Source organism: Mytilus californianus, unplaced genomic scaffold (assembly GCF_021869535.1).
Source record: "Mytilus californianus isolate M0D057914Y unplaced genomic scaffold, xbMytCali1.0.p SCAF_5, whole genome shotgun sequence".
NCBI classification, from domain to species: Eukaryota; Metazoa; Mollusca; class Bivalvia; order Mytilida; family Mytilidae; genus Mytilus; species Mytilus californianus.
The window spans coordinates 100290326-100309020 of NW_026262701.1; the positions used below are offsets into that span (position 1 = coordinate 100290326).

At 30.5% G+C, this 18695-nt stretch overlaps 1 protein-coding gene across 2 annotated transcripts in view; it reads right to left on the reverse strand.

Moving 5' to 3' along the window:
* LOC127702145 (tyrosine aminotransferase-like) overlaps positions 1-18695 on the reverse strand; it is a 29755-nt gene that overhangs the window by 8637 nt on the left and 2423 nt on the right. The window contains exons 1-8 of one of the 2 annotated variants that reach the window (XM_052206248.1): positions 11301-11370; positions 7557-7734; positions 6070-6174; positions 5254-5321; positions 3379-3537; positions 2890-3081; positions 2233-2315; positions 258-324 (exon numbers count right to left, since the gene is read on the reverse strand). In XM_052206248.1, coding sequence (XP_052062208.1) covers positions 258-324; positions 2233-2315; positions 2890-3081; positions 3379-3537; positions 5254-5321; positions 6070-6174; positions 7557-7704 — 822 coding nt within the window. In that variant the 5' untranslated portion in view covers positions 7705-7734; positions 11301-11370. Of the gene's footprint in view, positions 1-257; positions 325-2232; positions 2316-2889; positions 3082-3378; positions 3538-5253; positions 5322-6069; positions 6175-7556; positions 7735-11300; positions 11371-18695 lie in introns of those variants that run through there. The other variant, XM_052206247.1, reaches the window with a different exon arrangement.

The window sequence follows — 18695 nt, forward strand, 5'->3', positions numbered from 1 at the left end:
AGATTGGAGTCGAACACACCTGCCACTTATCTTGAACATGAATGTATTTAGGATTTTTGTTTTTTTGGCTTTTGCATTAAAATCCAATTCATGAACTGCTTTTAGGGTCTAGAACAAAAGCCAGCTTATTTGATCCAGTGAACTATTGACTGGCTGTATTTTGTCCTGTGACTTCTGCTCCTGAAAATTGAATGTTTAAATCAAAATATTCTAACTGTAACATGATACAGTTAAATATTTTTGTAATGTGTAAATACCTCATGAAAAGCATTAGATCTGTCATGTACAACAATCCAACCCATTCTCCATCCTGGGACAAGGAATCTGTAACAGAAAATAAGATTATTCATTTCACTTGCAGTTAAATTTGGTTGCTTATTCATCTGAATCCTAAATTTCAAACATAATGCCCACATATTTAATTCATGTTTAATAAATCTCATTTATTAATTGAATGATAAGATCACAAAGGCAAAATGTTTTATTTAAGGTTAAGTGACAAATAAATGCAACAGAATTGCAGGATTTTAAATCCAACTTATTTTCACAGACTAAAATTTATTATGATTCTTATAATTATTTGACTCTCCTATATGTTTTGAATCAAAATTTTTGCACATTGAAATCATGGAAAGAATATCCTGTTCACATGTGAAGACAGGACGTGGGTATTTCCATACAAAGTTATGAAAACTATCAGCCATCATTGGACATCATTTAGATATAACTTTCATCTAATTAGCAATCAGAATGATACCAGCAAGATATAAACCAGAAAAAAAAACAACAATCCCAATATTAAGTCAGGTACAAGCAATCTATTGCCTGACCGACTCTCTCACCTTCATATAACTTTCTAAATCACACACAGCTTCTGACTAAAATGTTTAAACTCCCCTCTGAATACAAAGAAAAAACAGTCAAGGAACTGCCTAATACTGGCAGGCAATAAAACAGATTAATTATAGCATTTTTATTCATTCATGTTTTGTTCTATGTAGTTCAATGGCAACATATTTTTTTTTGTAAAATAAATCTGATTTGGAAGATATCTCTCTGGCATTTAGTATATCAATGCGTATTTAAGGCCACACAAGTAGGATTTTTTTTGTTCGTTGCAATTTGAAACTCAGGGAAGATAAGGTCAAAACAGTTGTAACTTTTTATCAAACAGGTGCTAGAAAATAATTCAGGTTTATTTTTTTTTAAATGACATATTTTCTTTTAAAAGTTCGAAAGTCCAAAGTTCAGGCTCAGATTTTTTCATCAATATTTTTCCCAAGTAAAAATATCAAATAAAGGTGTGATTTAGCAATTTTTTTGTCCAAAGACAACTTGAAAAATATTTTGGGGTAATCTTTTCAAATACTGAACCTGAAAATTTCATATGGCAAGTAAAATCCAAAGAACAATAATCCAAATTTGTGTGGCATAACTGTTATATAGTAACACAGGTACATACAGATAAAGGGGTAATGGTATGAATTTTCATGAAAGATTGCAAGCAACTAGAGCATGTTGAACAGCATATGAAGATGTATTTCATAATGTTTCATAATTGCTTTATTGGACTACAAGATATGGTCATATGATTATTTAGAAAAGATTTGTGGTAATATTAGTTGATGTGTAAGATGTATATTATAATGTGTAAGGAACAATACATTTTGCAACTAATGTGTGCATAAATATACAACAAAATAGTATTTTTTACAATGTGAAATGAAATCATGAATGATTACATAACGATTCAAAATTTAGAAAATTATATATATAATATATAGTTAACTTTCTCACTGACATACTACCCATATTTCCTTGAATACATAACTTAAAAATAAAATATGTCTTGATGGTGAAAATTTTTTTTCTCAAGTAACCCATAATTTTCAACCATTTTCCTATGTGTGCAAAGAGCATTCTCACTAAAAACCCAATACTGTTTTAAAATGTGTATCAACAATTTGACAGAAATTTTCTGCAAGGGATACTATAATAATCAGATTTTTTCTAAATGCAGATAAGAACTGGGGATTTCAAGAACTTTTCTATAAAGTATCCTCTTTGCACACTGAAAATAAATTTTGCCTGGCCTCCTCACATAATGAAATGTTCATATGATACTAATATCTATACTATATTCATTATTCTGATGATAAACTGCACTTCAAACTCTCTTTTTCAAAGTAAGTAAACTTAGCTCTACAGAAGTTGATTTCGTTATTAACTCACCTTTTAGTCAGACCACTACAGGATAAAATAGGCACTGTTTTTGATACTGATGCCATGGAATGGTACTTGTTCTCAGAAAATACCTATAAATATAAATATCTCAATAAAAAATGTGACTTTTAGACATTTTACGATTCATACTGCATTATTAAAAATAATGTTATGTACACTAATAAAGATCTATTTAATGTGTATGTAAGGATTATAGTGACATCTGCATTGCCATGTTTTATGACCTAAAACTATTCTAAATAAAATTTTCAAAAAGTGTACACCAAAAAACTGTGATTGGTAAATAAGGTCCTAAACAATTAATATGCACCCAATGGCTTGATGATTTTTTTCATTTTCAGGTGAGAATAAAATTACCTACAGTCCTTAAGATTCTAAAACAGCCTATTAAAAATTTAATCTAAGCTTGTTATACTCATACTATAAAATTTTTCTTATACATTATTGATCGGTTTACAGTTCATGAGCAATATCAGATTCTATTAATTCCTAATCCACTCACCTCTTTACAACTTATGTTTATGTAAAATATCGCATGGTTGCTTTGCTTATTTGATTTTTTCAAATTGATGTTAATTGTTTTAATGTATTAGCCACAACTTGAAAAATATTACTTGCTATAACAAATATACTATAAAGTCTTACAAAATGTTCATAGATTTCATCAGCAATCATAGGTATTCTGTTTCTCTCTAGAACTTCTAATATCTCCTCTATATGTCGTCTGCTGTATACAGAACCACATGGATTGGATGGACTGTTAACAATGACTGCTGCTGTATTCTCATCCATCTGAGATTCCATGTGTTTGAGGTCCACTTCCCAGGACTTTTCAGGCTACAAGTAACAATGAATTGTAAATTACTTTTGTTTTCTTGCTTTTAAATTTCAAGCTACTTTTGTTATTAAATTTACCTCCATAAGTACCTTTTACTTATTTAAGGATAATCTGATGTGTTGTCTTAGTTAAGGGGTTTTATGCATACCAATTAAGTTTTTTTGGTGTTACTTATAACTTAAGAAATACCAAGTTTAAGATGTTTTATGCATATCAATTAGGTATAAAGGGAGTAATTTCCTTAAATTAAGTGTTTACTAAGGAAAATCTTAACTTGCATATTCTCCTATACCTACCAACAGATCATAGAATCTGACTTGGATACCAAGAGATTCTCCAAGAGTTTTGTAGATAGAAAATCCAGGCCTTGGTATCAGAATATTCTGTCCACGACTAGCAAGAACTGTTATACACAAGTCTAAAGCACTGGAACAACCGTTGGTCAGTATTACATCCTGAAAGAAAAATAAATAAGACTTGACGTTTTGATCTAATTACTATAAATTCAGAAATAATTGTGAGGTTTTCATAATTATATATGATTAATGCAACTGAATGAGTATCGCAACTATAAGAACTAACATTTTGATATCTGATACATATATCTGTATGCTGATTTTTCCGGAAATCACAATAAGTTATCTCACATTTTTGTTCATTCACAAAAATAGCAATACTACTAAATGCATGCAATAATTTCTGAGTTTACAGTACTCTAAACAGCCAGATAGAGCAAACAAAAATGAAGAATAGAAAAATTGGATTTTAAAACTTTTCAACATCTGTTTATTTTAAAACAACATTACAAACTAATACTTACTTTTTCTGAATATGCAGAATTCAGAATACAAATTATACACTTCTCATGGAAAATTAACTGTATTGAGTGTATTCATACAACAGATATACATGTGATATAACTAAAATGAAGACATGTTTTTTTTAACTTTTGATGCGATTGGAACAGCATATGTATATGTGTAGCTGAGTTATGAAAATGTGTTCTGACTATATGATTTGGTAATCAGTGTAGTTGGTAGTGGTTTAAATTTATGGACAATTTTCCTTTAACTTGAGGATAAGGTGTAGATATTTAGTTATATACACAATTATTTATAAGAATGTTAACTTCAGATGTAATTCAAGAATGACAGGGGTGTACTTTATAACAATGAAAATTTGTACCTTAACTTTATACATATGTAGAAGTTTATTGATACGAATATGTTACCGTATAGCGGGTTATTTTGGTGGGTGTAAAATTTCGCGATTTAGGGGCAACAAAGTATACGAAAAATTTTGGCGGTTTTTATTTTGGCGGATTCTTTAATCCCTATTAAATATTTTGGCGGATACTGAAATGGTTGCAATTAAAAAATTGTAAAAGTTGACAAGAGATAGAGAGATAAGATAAATAATAGTTTATGTAAGTGTCACATATTGATTTATAATAAAAGTATCTATTGTTATGGTTAAATGATTGTTTTACCTGCATGACGCCTTTATATTCATTGATTATATTTGATACAGTTAATCAATAGAATACCGGTACTTAGATATTTGTCACAGGTGTACAAACCTCTGGTAAATGTTACGGTTGATTAGCTACGAAATTGACCGGACCTTTGATGCACTAATTAGATCATAAAATTATCATGAGTGACTTGCGACTCTTATATAATTTGACACTAATTAATAAGGATAAAATACCTAACAGAGTACCTTACACTCTAATATTATTAATCATTTTATTATGTAACCAATTAACTAATTAACACCTGACAGCCTGGGAACAATGGCCTTTCGCATTTATGTTGGTTAAATTAACATAAACCAATATTAATTCGACGAGCGGGAGAAATAAATAGTTTATAAAACGCTTTAGCTATTAGAAAGTACAGAACGTATGCATAAATTTTCGCGGAATTTAATTTCGCGATTTCCCCTTACCCGCCAAAATAAGCGAAAATAAACCCTCTATACGGTATTTAGAGACTTAAGCATAAAGTGAAGATGTTGAATTGTATATTCTTTCAAATGTTTGATATAACCAGGGCATATTACAAAGGCATTTAGAAGAGTGGTCTTATAAAGAAGGGTACTCATTTGTTATTATGTGGAGCATATGTTGAAGATGTGTGTTTAAGTATTTTGTGTAGTTGTGTACTTACCTTAGATGTAACTGGGGCATCATGTGTAGATGTGTAATCGGCTACAGCTTGTCTAGCTTCTTCATACCCTGTTTAAAGTATACAAATACTTCAGATTTCTTGTAAAATATAATATTACTGAACATAATATTAAGTTTGATGTTGCTTGCATATTTTGAATTTCGCTTGGACTTCACTTTAAGAACATATATCTATGATTACTTTAAACTAATTGCCCAGCCATTGGAAACTATTGTTAATTCTATTAAATGAAGATATCCGCAGACCATAATCAAATTGTTGGTAAAAAATTTTTATAATTAAAAAAAATTAAACTATGAATATTTACCATATTTTTGACAGATTTAATGTTCCAGAGAAGGAAAACCTAATAAAAACATGTTTAAATCCTCCAATGAAATTTAGTGGATGAATAGTGTTCCACAGATTTCCAATGTTTACTGTAGTCAAAATTTGTGCCTTGCATATTAAGACATCCTGGTCTTTTCAAATATTAATAGGTGAGGATGATCTTCTTATTTTTAAATAGATGAATGAAATTCTGCTGAAATTTTGACCCACTCATCACACTGTCTTGAAAGCTTATTTATTGATGCAGTGTTGGTACTTTGCCACTTTAGTTCCCCCAACAAATGATGAAATCTTAACCCAGTCCCACTTTTGTGGTTTGAGTATTTGAAAAGAGGAATTATATGAAATATCATAATCGGCATTACAGTGATTTTTCAATGATCTATAAAATGAAAAAGTTTATAACTTGGATGGATGGAGCCCAAAACCGGACTATAAACTAAGACCTGAAATTAAGTAACTTACCTATAGATGGATTGTAACCATTGTATTTGTGTGATCTGATTTTATCAATCACAGCCTCGTCTATTTCTTCTGGAATAGGCAAATTCCCAAATACTGTTGGATCACCTGCAAGCAAATTACTTATGAATGTTTCAATTGTATTTCAGTGCTATGAAAATGAATGGGGGGAAATCTTGTATGAGTTTCCACCAAAACAAATTATTAAATTTACTCTGGTGGATAGTTGTCTCATTGGAAATCATACCACATCTCCTTACTTTTATATTAAAAGGAATAATTTCTATAGATAAAAAGGACTACATCAAGGAAAAAAACTTCAAACAAAAAAAAAGGAGAGATAACCAAAAATGTTACATAACTCTATTAAATAAGTGTTGTTCTTTTACTTCCTTTGAATATCAAGTGAAAAAAAAATTGATTTGATATAAGTAAGGTAAAAGTAAATATAAAGTTGTGTTTCAGATTTCAATACTAATTAACCCAAAATTTTGAAGTAAGATTTTCAGTGTGAACAGTCAGTGTTGAGAAATTAATCAACTGCTTAAATGGCCAGTTTGTACAGAATTTTTCTTAAACAATGGGAGAGTTATCTGTAAATGAACTGTTAAATATATGGAAATTTAAATGAAAAAAAGAGATAAAAAAATCAACTAAATAATAAGAGGTGCATGCACGATTTCAATATGTGTGCAAACTTCTGTGAAGTTTCAAGTATCTGAGTCAATATGCTCAATTCAATTCAAGTACACTGTAATAGTAACATGTTCTTCAATTCTTTTGTCAATATCGTAAACTTGGATATGTATATGATGGCTTGCTTCTAAACTGAGGCATTTTCTTATATGTGGTTCAATTACCATAGATTTGGTTTTCTGTAATTTAGTAAACCCCAAAGAGCCCATTGTAATCACCATTTCCACACTTATTAGTTTTTTATTGTATCAGGAGTATTGTTCTATGACTGTTTCAAAAGTTTTTATTCCATGATTGATTGTATCATAAGTTTTTATTCCATGATTGCATCATAAGTTTTTATTCAATGATTGCATCATAAGTTTTTATTCAATGATTGCATCATAAGTTTTTATTCCATGATTGCATCATAATTTTTTATTCCATGATTGCATCATAAGTTTTTATTCCATGATTGCATCATAAGTTTTTATTCAATGATTGCATCATAAGTTTTAGGTCCACAATTGCATGTACCATTACAACAATCTTACACTATCAGATTCAAACATAGGTTTTTAAAATGTTTTATGTAATAGAAGTTGAACAGTGACTAATGTATTATAAAATGTTAAGGTTAAAATAATTGCGCAATTGTAAACATACATGTAAATTATACATGCATGCAGTAGATGTGTCAAATTTTGGGTAAACAATGGGACATGTCCATGTTTGACAGGTGTCTGCTTCAATATTCAAAGTGTTTGTGTTAACTGCGTTGTTCAGTGTGATTCTTTAAAATAAAAATAAATTACCTATTGATAATGCAATCATTGGCTTCTTTGGATTGGGTGTTATTTTCATTCCATCCACAATACTTCTGATTGGATTAAATGTGTTACTAGCCATTTCTGACATTGGTACTGCATGCCAAGTCTTTAAACGTTTCACTTGAGGTTCCATTCTCTTATTTTTAACTGAGATTATTTAATACTGAAATTAAAAAGTGATAATGCAATAAAAAAAAATTCCAATAATTTTCATGGTTTCCATGAACAAGTTGATTTCATTTATCTCATTTTCCCCTGGTAAGGTAAATGAAACTCTTAAAACCAAAATCAGCACACATTTTCCTTTGGATTAATCTGATTACCCCTAAATCAGAGCACTTAACCAGACAATTTCTCCTTTAACTTAAGTCTGGGCACATTTTCAGATTTTTTCTGAACTGCAAAATCATCTGAAGAGGCCAGGAAAACAGTAAAATCATGGCAATAACTTGTTTTAATACTAACAAACAGGCGTTGGTCTAGAGGAGATAAAAATCAATGTCCCTACATAGATTTAACATTCTTTTTTATTTTAAGTTCATTCAACTCATATTTATATAAATACTACATTTGTATACAAAGGTCAAGTCATGTTGCCTATATATTACTTTTATTTATATATGTAAAAATATTTCTAGCCACTTATCATGTGCATAGAATATGTGCATGCTATCTGAGTCAATTTATGGACTTGCTAACAAAAGCAACTGTGTGATAAACATGAAATATTCCTGTATTTCTATAAGCTAGCGGTTTCCCTTTTTTTGACTTTGCATGGAAAAAAGTCAATAAAAATGAAAATTCAAAGTGTCAATGAATGTTTGAGAAATATCAAAAAACAAAATAATTGGTAAAAAATCTCTATAAAATTTACTAAGTTGGTTCTTCTGTCCTCTGTTTCATTCATTTTATTGTAGTAAATTAACAATTTTGTAAGACTATAATATGTGTTTCCTATTGGAATTTTGAAACAAAGTGTTTCATTCAGATATTATCCAACAATCTTTTTCCACTATTGATTTCAATGCCCTTGTACAATGGAAAATTGTGAAGCAGGAGCTGTTGGTTCCAATGTATGTATGATTTTCACATGATGAAGACATACTCTTATCTTTCAAACAGTTTAACTGAGGTCTGGAGCTGGCATGTCAGTAACTGCTAGTGTTCCTTTGTTAAATTATTTATGTTGATCATTGTCATTTTGCTTAGCTTCTTCTGTTACCTAATCTAACATCTGTCTCTGACTTCTTTTAAAGTGAGTTTTACTGTGCATATTACTGTGTGTATGTTTATTACACATTGGCTAGAGGTATAGGGGAGGATTGAGATCTCACAAAACTTGTTTAACCCTGCCATATTTTTGCGCCTGTCCCAAATCAGGAACCTCTAGCCTTTGTTAGTGTTGTGTGTTTTTCTTATTTTGGTTCATTAATTTGAGTTAAGTGTGGCGTCCATTTTGCTGAACTAGTATACATTATTGTTTAGGGGCCAGCTGAAGCCCGTCCCTGGGTGCAAGATTTTCTCACTGCATTGAAGACCCATCGATGGCCTTGGGCTCTATGACATGTTCCATGTTTCATTCTCAATCCGACTGTTTAAAACTGCATTTCAGGAATGCTTATTGAAGAAATTGGATGAGCAAATATTTGTGTCAGATTGGCAACACAAAATATGACTTTACTGAAAAACCAAACCAGTAAAAACCATTAAAAATATCTGTATGACATAGGAGAGAACAAGACTTATAAGCTACATGCATATGATAAAAAAGGGAAATAACTCTTACTGAGGTTGCAGTTAAGAACTCTGTTGTGGAAAACTTAAACTACAAAAATCTTAAGATGCAAAAAATTGAATGATAAAAGGGTGAACATATTTATAAGAGTAATCTCTGTCACAAATGTTGAAATTGTAAAATTTGCATTCAACTATATCAGCATTTTTCCATCGTTGCTTAAGTTTTAAGAAACTATTGAAGTTATAATAGCATTTAAATTATTGTTATATGTTTCCAAATATTCAATTATTTTTCTCACATGAAATGACTGTATTGATCAAAACAGATATAAACATAAAGCACATGGAATTGTATTTTTAATAAATGTACTGAAGTCTTGCCAAGATTTTAAGACATCATTAATAACATGTCATTCTCTGTAAATGTCCTTTACATCTGAATAAATAATTTTATAAATTGCTTGTTGTTACATTTGACCAACTTTATAAGTTGGTTGTAAAAAGATGTGAAGATCTCTCAATAACAGTAAATATAAACCAATATATATCTACAGTGAACTTTTATTTATAACTTGTATCAAATTCATCTTTTCTTTAATTTTTATTTTTTAGGTGGGAAGCATCCATTTTTTTTTAATAAACTATTAAATTCTAAATTCCTTGAAAAAAAATTGTTTAACAAGAGCATTGAAACAAATAATTGGTTCCTATCAAAAATTAGTGAAAAAACATCAACATTGATAAAAAAAAAAACTTGTTGATCCTGTATGTTATTGAAAGAAAATAATTTTTTCTTTCAATTTTAGCTGAAAAAAATGTTTGTCCTGAGAAATTATAAACCAATGCTTGTTTTTTCCCTATGTTGGGATAGATTTGTTTTAAAATGGTTAAAAATTAGCTACGTGGCATTTCTATCAAAATCTTTAAAGGATTTTGGTTGTACTGCATATGGCAAGTAAAGGTATTGGCCTATACAAGCTGGGGCTGCCCATTATGCCAAGTCATACATTTTTAAGATACCGGTAATTGGATAGATGTAGTGCATGTAATTGTATTTAATCTACAAAATGACATGATCTTTTGTAAAAAGTTCCCTTTCTCTTTTTCCTTTTATTTAAAATGCATACAGAAACTTAAAAAACATCATGTGCCGTCCTATGTATCATTGTCATCAACGGTACCTTGTAAAATTTAATTCAAATTTAAGTCCTGAAAAATTGCACAAACATATACTTTTTATGGATTATTTTCTTTAGTATTAACAGTTAATTTTTTCTATATTTGAAAACCCCATTGAGGATTGCAAAAGTGATATAAATAGACATTCTGTTCAAAACCTGAAATAAACGGGTATAAAACAAGGAAAAATGTACTATTTCATTAATAATTATGAGTTATTTTGATAATATTCATTAAATTGAGACAATTTTAACAGTTAGCCTATTTCTTTCAAATAGTGAAGAAATAAAAATATATTCTTGTACTTTATGACAAGCAGTTCATGATCTTATCTGTCTGGTCTTATGCAAAATAATACTACAGGTCAGTTGTATGGTGTAAATAGGATATGACAGGTCAGCTTAAAAAATATCTTATTTGGTCATAATTTACACATCTCATCAATAAAAACAGGATGTACAAGTTGTATATATGCCCAAGGATTTGTATAGTGATCCTTGATATGCCTAATATGAAATTCATCTTTTCGTTGATTAAAATTTTATACAGTGATTTCCTTCACTAATCCATGCTCATCATGCTCAAGTCGACAAGAAAAAATTAACAGGCTTATGTAAGAAAATGCAAATTTTTATAGAATAGAAGTGAAAGGATTTCTAGGTGAAAAATTATTAAAAAAAATTCTCAAGGTTAAACTTATTTTTTGTTTTCTCTTTTCCTAAATTTTCATTGAACTAATTGTTTTTCTTTCAACTAATGTTTTTTTTTTCCTGCAAAATGTAAATACATTGGTAGGAAAAGAACAAAACATACCTGTTATGTTAATATGTCCTTAAATTGGTCCACTTATTACTTGTCCTTACAGGTAACCAGAGGAGGGTTTTTAATGTTATATGTTTATTACAATTGGTCATCAGTGAAAAAATCAATAGTCAACAATAGGGTGTTAAATGCCAATTATTTACATGTACTTATTTATGATGATTGCCAGAAGGTCATTAGGTCAGATATATATATATTAATAATCCTAACATTAAATGTCCTTACTGGTTTAATACCTAATTTAGCCACTTGCATGTCCTCCCACTTAAATCAGGTAACTGTACTAAAATCAATGTTTACATATTGAAAACCTCTACTAAGTTTTACAGTTAACCCAAAATGTCTGCTTAGAACATTTACAAAATAATGATAATTTTTTAATATAAAACTTCTAAGACTTTATCAATTCCCCATTTTGTTCTAATTAAATGAAACATAATACTGTAAAGTTAGAAATTATTGTGTGCATTTATTATTGCGATTTCCGAAAAATGGACAAAAATGCGAGATTAATTATTACGGTTTAAGGAAAATCTGCATTTAAATATATGCATCGGATATCAGAATGCAAGTTTCTTTTATTGCGATAATCACCAAATCGCATTATTCGCATTAATAAAAATTCGTAAGGGTTCCACGGAACCCAGTGTCTCGCCTACTTTTTCTGTTAATCGCAGGCTCAACAAAAATGAGGAAGTAAATCAATAAAAATATTCCTCTTGATACTATCTTTTGATTGTAAGAAGCTTCTGTCCAAGTTTAGTAAAAATCCAGGATAGTTTATGAATCTAATAAATGTTTAAAAACTTTAACTGCAGACTGAATGTAATGTTAACTGGAAGAAAACAAAATTTCCTTCTAGATACTAGCATTTGATCATAAACAAGCTTCTGTCCAAGTTTGGTACAAGTCCAAAATAGTATAAGAAAGTTATTAAAATTTTAAAAACTTTAACCACAGAGTGAATATGTTGTTTCCTGGCAGAAAATCTAAGTCCATTTAAAAGTAAAATACGGAAAAAATGGATTTATTTTTTCACAAAATTTCCTTCTAGATACTAGCTTTTGATCATAAACAAGCTTCTGTCCAAGTTTGGTACAAATCCAAAATAGTATAAGAAAGTTATTAAAATTTTAAAAGCTTTAACCACAGAGTGAATGTGTTGTTTCCTGGCAGAAAATCTAAGTCCATTTAAAAGTAAAATAAGAAAAAATGGATTTATTTTTTTACAAAATTTACTTCTAGATACTATCTTATGATCATAAACAAGCTTCTGTCCAAGTTTGGTACAAACCCAGGATAGTTTAAGAGAGTTATTAAAATTTTAAAAACTTTAACCACAGAGTGAATGTAATATTTCACGGCAGAAAAACTAAGTCCATTTATAAGTAAAATACGGAAAAAATGGAATTTTATTTTCACAAAATTTACTTCTGGATACTATCTTATGATCATAAACAAGCTTCTGTCCAAGTTTGGTAGAAATCCAGGATAGTTTAAGAAAGTTATTAAAATTTCAAAAACTTTAACCACAGAGTGAATATTTGTGGACGCCGCCGACGACGACGACGTCGCCGACGACGTCGCCGACGGAATGTAGGATCGCTATGTCTCGCTTTTTCGACTAAAATTATCAATTTTTTTTTCTTTGTTGGTAAATAATATGAATAATTATTTAAATCTTATGACATGCACAATTGATTTTAATAAACATACAGCAAGAATATTTGAATAATATTGTACATTTTTGTGACTCCTAAAATATCAGGGATAGTATGAAAGGGTCTATGTATTTACCTTCCTGCTTCACCATATAGATTAGGCTTGTAAGTTTTTCAATATGTACAAAAGAGTTGTCTTTAAATTGTAGGGAACATGGCTTTTTCTTGACATGAGCCAAGATGGTTCTTGGTTTGGCTTTTTGTATTATAAACTAAATTCTCCTATTGATAAAACCTGTTTAATTTCTTACAGTACTAGTTTGATTCAGAAATTCTTAATAGTGAAACTATTTCTAGATGTCATGAAATTAAAAGCTGAATTGTATGATATTGTAGAGCTATGAATTGTTACATTTATATATTCAATATACACTTTATCATATTTTATTTATATTTGTTTTGAATGTGACAACATTTTCAGGAGCTGAGAAAAACATTACAAAATACAATGATTGCATCATGCATGTCAATAATACATGTAAACAGCTTTAAAAAATATGTGATAGCATACCAATGAAATGATCTATAGCTTCTCCTTATTGTATACCATATGGTACATGTTATTTGTATGTATATACATGGGTATTATTTATTTGAGAAAAAAGAACAGCAGTTACTGACTACTCCTTCCAATAAAAATAATAAACATGTATAACAAATTATCTAGCCTTAGCATTTTTACTACTAAATTTTCAAAAACAGAATTGCTTGTGGTCATGGTGGTTAAGAAGCTGGGGTTAGGCAACATTGATACAAATGTATGTCGTTCTAATCTATGAATCAAACCTAATATGTCTGCATTTTGCATACACTGCTAATATTTAAGGATTACACTTTTTGTAGAACAAAACTTGAAGCTCTCATGAGACTTAATTGCTAACTTGGTACTATATTATAAGCAACATTAAAATCATTTGCAAAAGTGGTAGCCAACTTTCACAAACTAAGTATCATAGTTCTCAAGATAATAACAAAATAAATGTGGATAGTGTCCACATGTGGACACAGATGATGCCCCCGCAAACTTAAGTTAGAGAACGGAAACTCAAAATTTTGCAATTTTTCCATTTATAAAGAGGCATAACTCTAAAACGGTTAAAGTGACGCCACCAAAAATCCAACTTGATCTGTGTTTTGTGGTAATAAGCATTGTGTATAAGTTTCATAACATTTGGTTGAGGCAAACATAAGTTAGAGAACAGACTAAAAATTTTGCAATTTTTCCATTTATAAAGGGGCATAACTCTAGAACAGTTAAAGTGACGCCACCAAAATTCAAACTTGATCTGTGTTTTGTGGTAATAAGCATTGTGTATAAGTTTCATAACATTTGGTTGAGGCAAACTCAAGTTAGAGAACGGAAACCAATTTTGGGACGTACATAGGTAAAACTTAATGCCCCCACCGCTACGGCGGGGTCATAAAAAACAAAACATGGGTACATTAGAAACTGTCCTTTATTGGCATCAACTCCTAGGAGGACTCCTAGGAGAAGTTGATTAACAATTTCACTCATGCTGCATTTCTTGTAGATCTTGTTTTTTTTTATATCATTTATGCTGTTTATAATTTCTCTCTTTCTTTGTAGTTTTCAAGATTTCCAAAAATGAAAAATAAATGTAAAAAGTTTTCATTCAAGAACAGAAACTCCTTTAAGGAGTTGATTGTTGATTTTTAATCAGACTTATTTGTCAGTAATATCTACTATAGTTTTCTCAACAAACAAAAAATGGGTTTAAAACTTAATTTATGGGCAACAACTCTAGAAAAGAATCAACTGACGATTTCAGTCATGTTGGACTTCTTTGTCGATCTTGCCACCAGCTTTGTGGCCGAGTAGTAAAACTACTGTATCACTATCCTGTCAACACTCCAATTTTAATTGTCTAGGATTGTCAGTTTTCCAGCTGAAGGTCATGGTTCTCTCCAGGCACTCCTGCTACCTCCACCAGTAAAAACTGACTGCCAAGAAATAGCATAATAGTGCTGAAAGTGGTGTTAAACACCAATCAATCAATCCAGCTTAACTGATAATTTTTGCTGGTTAAAATTTCTCTCTATTTATTGTTATTTCAAGATTTAAGCAAAAAATGGTTAAAATTATAATTTAACCTCAATAACTCTTACAAGCAGTTGAATTTTCAAAACAAATTTTAGTTCATTTGGCCTTGGATGTATGAAACACTTCAATCATAATGATCGTTTACAAGTAATTTGTTTCAATGGTTTCTAAACAATTGTTGTACAAATGTATGTATGCATTTTATGTGCCAGTCCCAAGTCAGGAGCCTGTAGTTCAGTGGTTGTCGTTGGTTCATGTCTGTCATATTTGTTTTTCGTAAACTGTTTTGTTATAAATTATGCCGTTAGTTTGCTCAATTGAACTGTTTCATATTTTTCATGTCAGGCCTTTCATAGCCAACCACACGGTATGGGTTTTTCTCATTGTTGAAGGCCATTCGGTTGCCTATAATTGCTTACATCCACTTCATTTGAACTTTGGTGGATAGTTGTCTCATTGGCAATCATACCACATCTTCTTATTTTTATAAAGAAAAGGGTCATAATATTTTGTTAGAATAATGAAAATGTTGTGAAATTTTTTGAATACATTATAATCACTGAACATACAAATATGAAAAGAAAAGTTTTATTTTGATTTGGTTAACATATATAACTGTACATGTAGAAACATGAGGTGAAAGGAAAATAACTTTGGTTATGCTCAACATTTATTGGGCTGTAAAATTAGTTAAAGGATGAAAGCAAACATATTACAGCAAGAGGCTATTAAGGTGATAGAAAACCTTTTTTTTCACATTCATTAATGCAATTGTTTTAGTAATAAAGTACAATAACACCTTAAATGGCAAAAGTGAAAATTATCGAACTTGGTCCATTTTATAATCAGTAACATAATTTGAAAATTTGAAAAGCATTGGTTGAGCAGTTCTCCACTTCCACATAGTTCTGCACAGAAACAATATAAAGTTCTATTTTTCAATTCACAAAGGACCATTACTCCATAAAGGCAAAAGTGAAAATGTCAATATTAAATTAGACCTCTTTTTTGTTATCAGTAAGATCATTTAAGACCTTGTGAACCACAATGGAAACTGACATTGATTATTGATGAGAAGAATTTGTATTTTAATATGACAAGTAGGTACATGTGCTCATGTACCAAAAAAATCTTTCAACCAGCTAATTCTTGTGAACACTGACGTCAATTTATAGCAGGATTAATTACAAAGAAACATTTTTATTTTTATACATTATATTTACAATAAAATGCTCCGCTGGGGCGCAGCTTGATACGACCGCAGAGGTCAAACCCTGAACAGTTGGGGCAAGTATGGACACAACATTCAAGCTTGATACAGCACTGAATTTGGATTGTAATTAAATATTTGACACAACATAGGTTTCTGACACAGAATGAAAGTGGTCTAAGAACTTAAAAATTTTTAATTTACCTATTCAAACCATATCATTATTATTTGCTTTTATATATAAATCAGAAATAACCAATTTAAAATGGTAAATTTTAAAGAAAAAAAAGGACAAAAAAATCCCCCCCCCCCCCCCAAATTTTTTGAACCCCCTTATGATTCATCACCCCCAAACTCAATCCCAGCCTTCCCTTTGTGGTATGGTACCTTGCAGTACAATTTCAGAGAGATCCATACACTTGAACACAAGTTATTGTCTGGAAACTAGAAAAAAAGCTTGTTTTTTGGCCCCTTTTTGGCCCCAAATTCCTAAACGTTTAGGGCAATTACCCCCAAACTCAAACCCAGCTTTCCCTTTGTGATATGGAACCTTGCAGTACAATTTCATAAAGATCCATACACTTACACACAAGTTATTGTCCTGAAACTAGAAAAATGCTTGTTTTTTTGCCCTTTTATGGCCCCTAATTCCTAAAATTTTGAGGCAATTACCCCCAAAATCAATCCCAGCATTCCTTTTGTGGTATGGCACCTTGCAGTACAATTTCAGAGAGATCCATACACTTGAACACAAGTTATTGTCTGGAAACTAGAAAAATGCTTATTTTTGGCCCCTTTTTGGCCCCTTATTCCTAAACTTTTTGGGCAATTACCCCCAAACTCAATTCCATCTTTCCCTTTGTGATATGGAACCTTGTAGTACAATTTCATAAAGATCCATACACTTACACACAAGTTATTGTCATGAAACTAGAAAAATGCTTGTTTTTTGCCCCTTTTTGGCCCCTTATTCCTAAAATGTGGAGGCAATTACCCCAAAAATCAATCCCAGCATTCCCTTTGTGATATGGAACCTTGTGGTACAATGTCAGAGAGATCCATACACTTACACACAAGTTATGTCTGGAAGTTACAAAAATGCTTATTTTTGGCCCCTAATTCCTTAACTGTTGGTACCATAACCCCCAAAATCAATCCCCACCTTCCTTTTGTGGTATTGAACCTTATGGTAAAATTTCATTGAGATCCATTCACTTAAACTAAAGTTAGAGTGCGAAAACTAATGTGTCTTCGGACAACGACGCCGGACGACGACGACGACGACGCCAACGTCATACCAATATACGACCACAAAATTTTTTTTGCGGTCGTATAAAAGAAGTCTGACAGACTTGTGTACTACTTTGAAATATGGCAGTCTTAAATCCATTTCAGGAGAGCCTGTCTTTTCAATTTTTGAGCACCAAATTTGGCAGCCCACCAGATTTATTGAAACAGTTAAAATCTTAACATCTCAAAAATCCTTCATATCTTTTATTGTCCAGTTCATTTCTGATGATGGACGTTAAGTGATTCGCACAAGTACTAAAACTTTGTAATTTCTGAATAGCTGAGTGATTGCATATACATGTACAAGCCAACAACAGAAACAAAAAGGTAAGTCAGACTGAGTCTTCTTTGAGTTGATACATTGTACATATCCTAATTTGTATGATTTAAGGTAAGGTTTGCATGATACCTGGATTTTTTTCTTAGTGATATTATACCAATATGATACATCATTTTGTTCAGGGAGGAGTGCCCAATCATTTAATGAAAAAAAAATCGAAAATCGCCCGTCCCGTTTTTTCAAGTGAAAAGCTCAAAATTGCAATTTTTGACGTTTTTTAGGGAAAATTGTATTTAAATTCTTCTGAAATAATAATATATGCAAGTGACTATAAAAAAATAAAACTGAATAAAACATGTATAAATAATTGTGGTCCATTCATTAATGATAAATTTAATTCAAAAGTTCTTAAAAAAGTTCCTAAAAACAAGATTTTTAATTTTTGGGTTTAAAAAATTCCTTTGCCATGGCAACAAAAAGCCAAAAATATCCCCTTTCCGGGTCCACCGTTTTTGTAAAAAACTGTGAACTTAAGGATTTAACTATTTGCATTATAATGAGCTAATAAAATTGGTATGTCCCCGAATTTGTTTTTACGGAAATGGGCGTTATGTGTTCATCTTGTCATTTCTATAAAACACAAAAATAATTTTTTTGTTGATCTGCAAAGAAGAATGTTATCTTTAATATCATCTTTTTACAAAGAATCATTTTGTCTTGTAACAATAGTTTGGGGCTTGGGGGGATAAAAAACTATGTGAATTAAGTTTTTTTTATCCTACATTGAACTTTTGATGTCTACCATTGACTTTTATGCCCATAA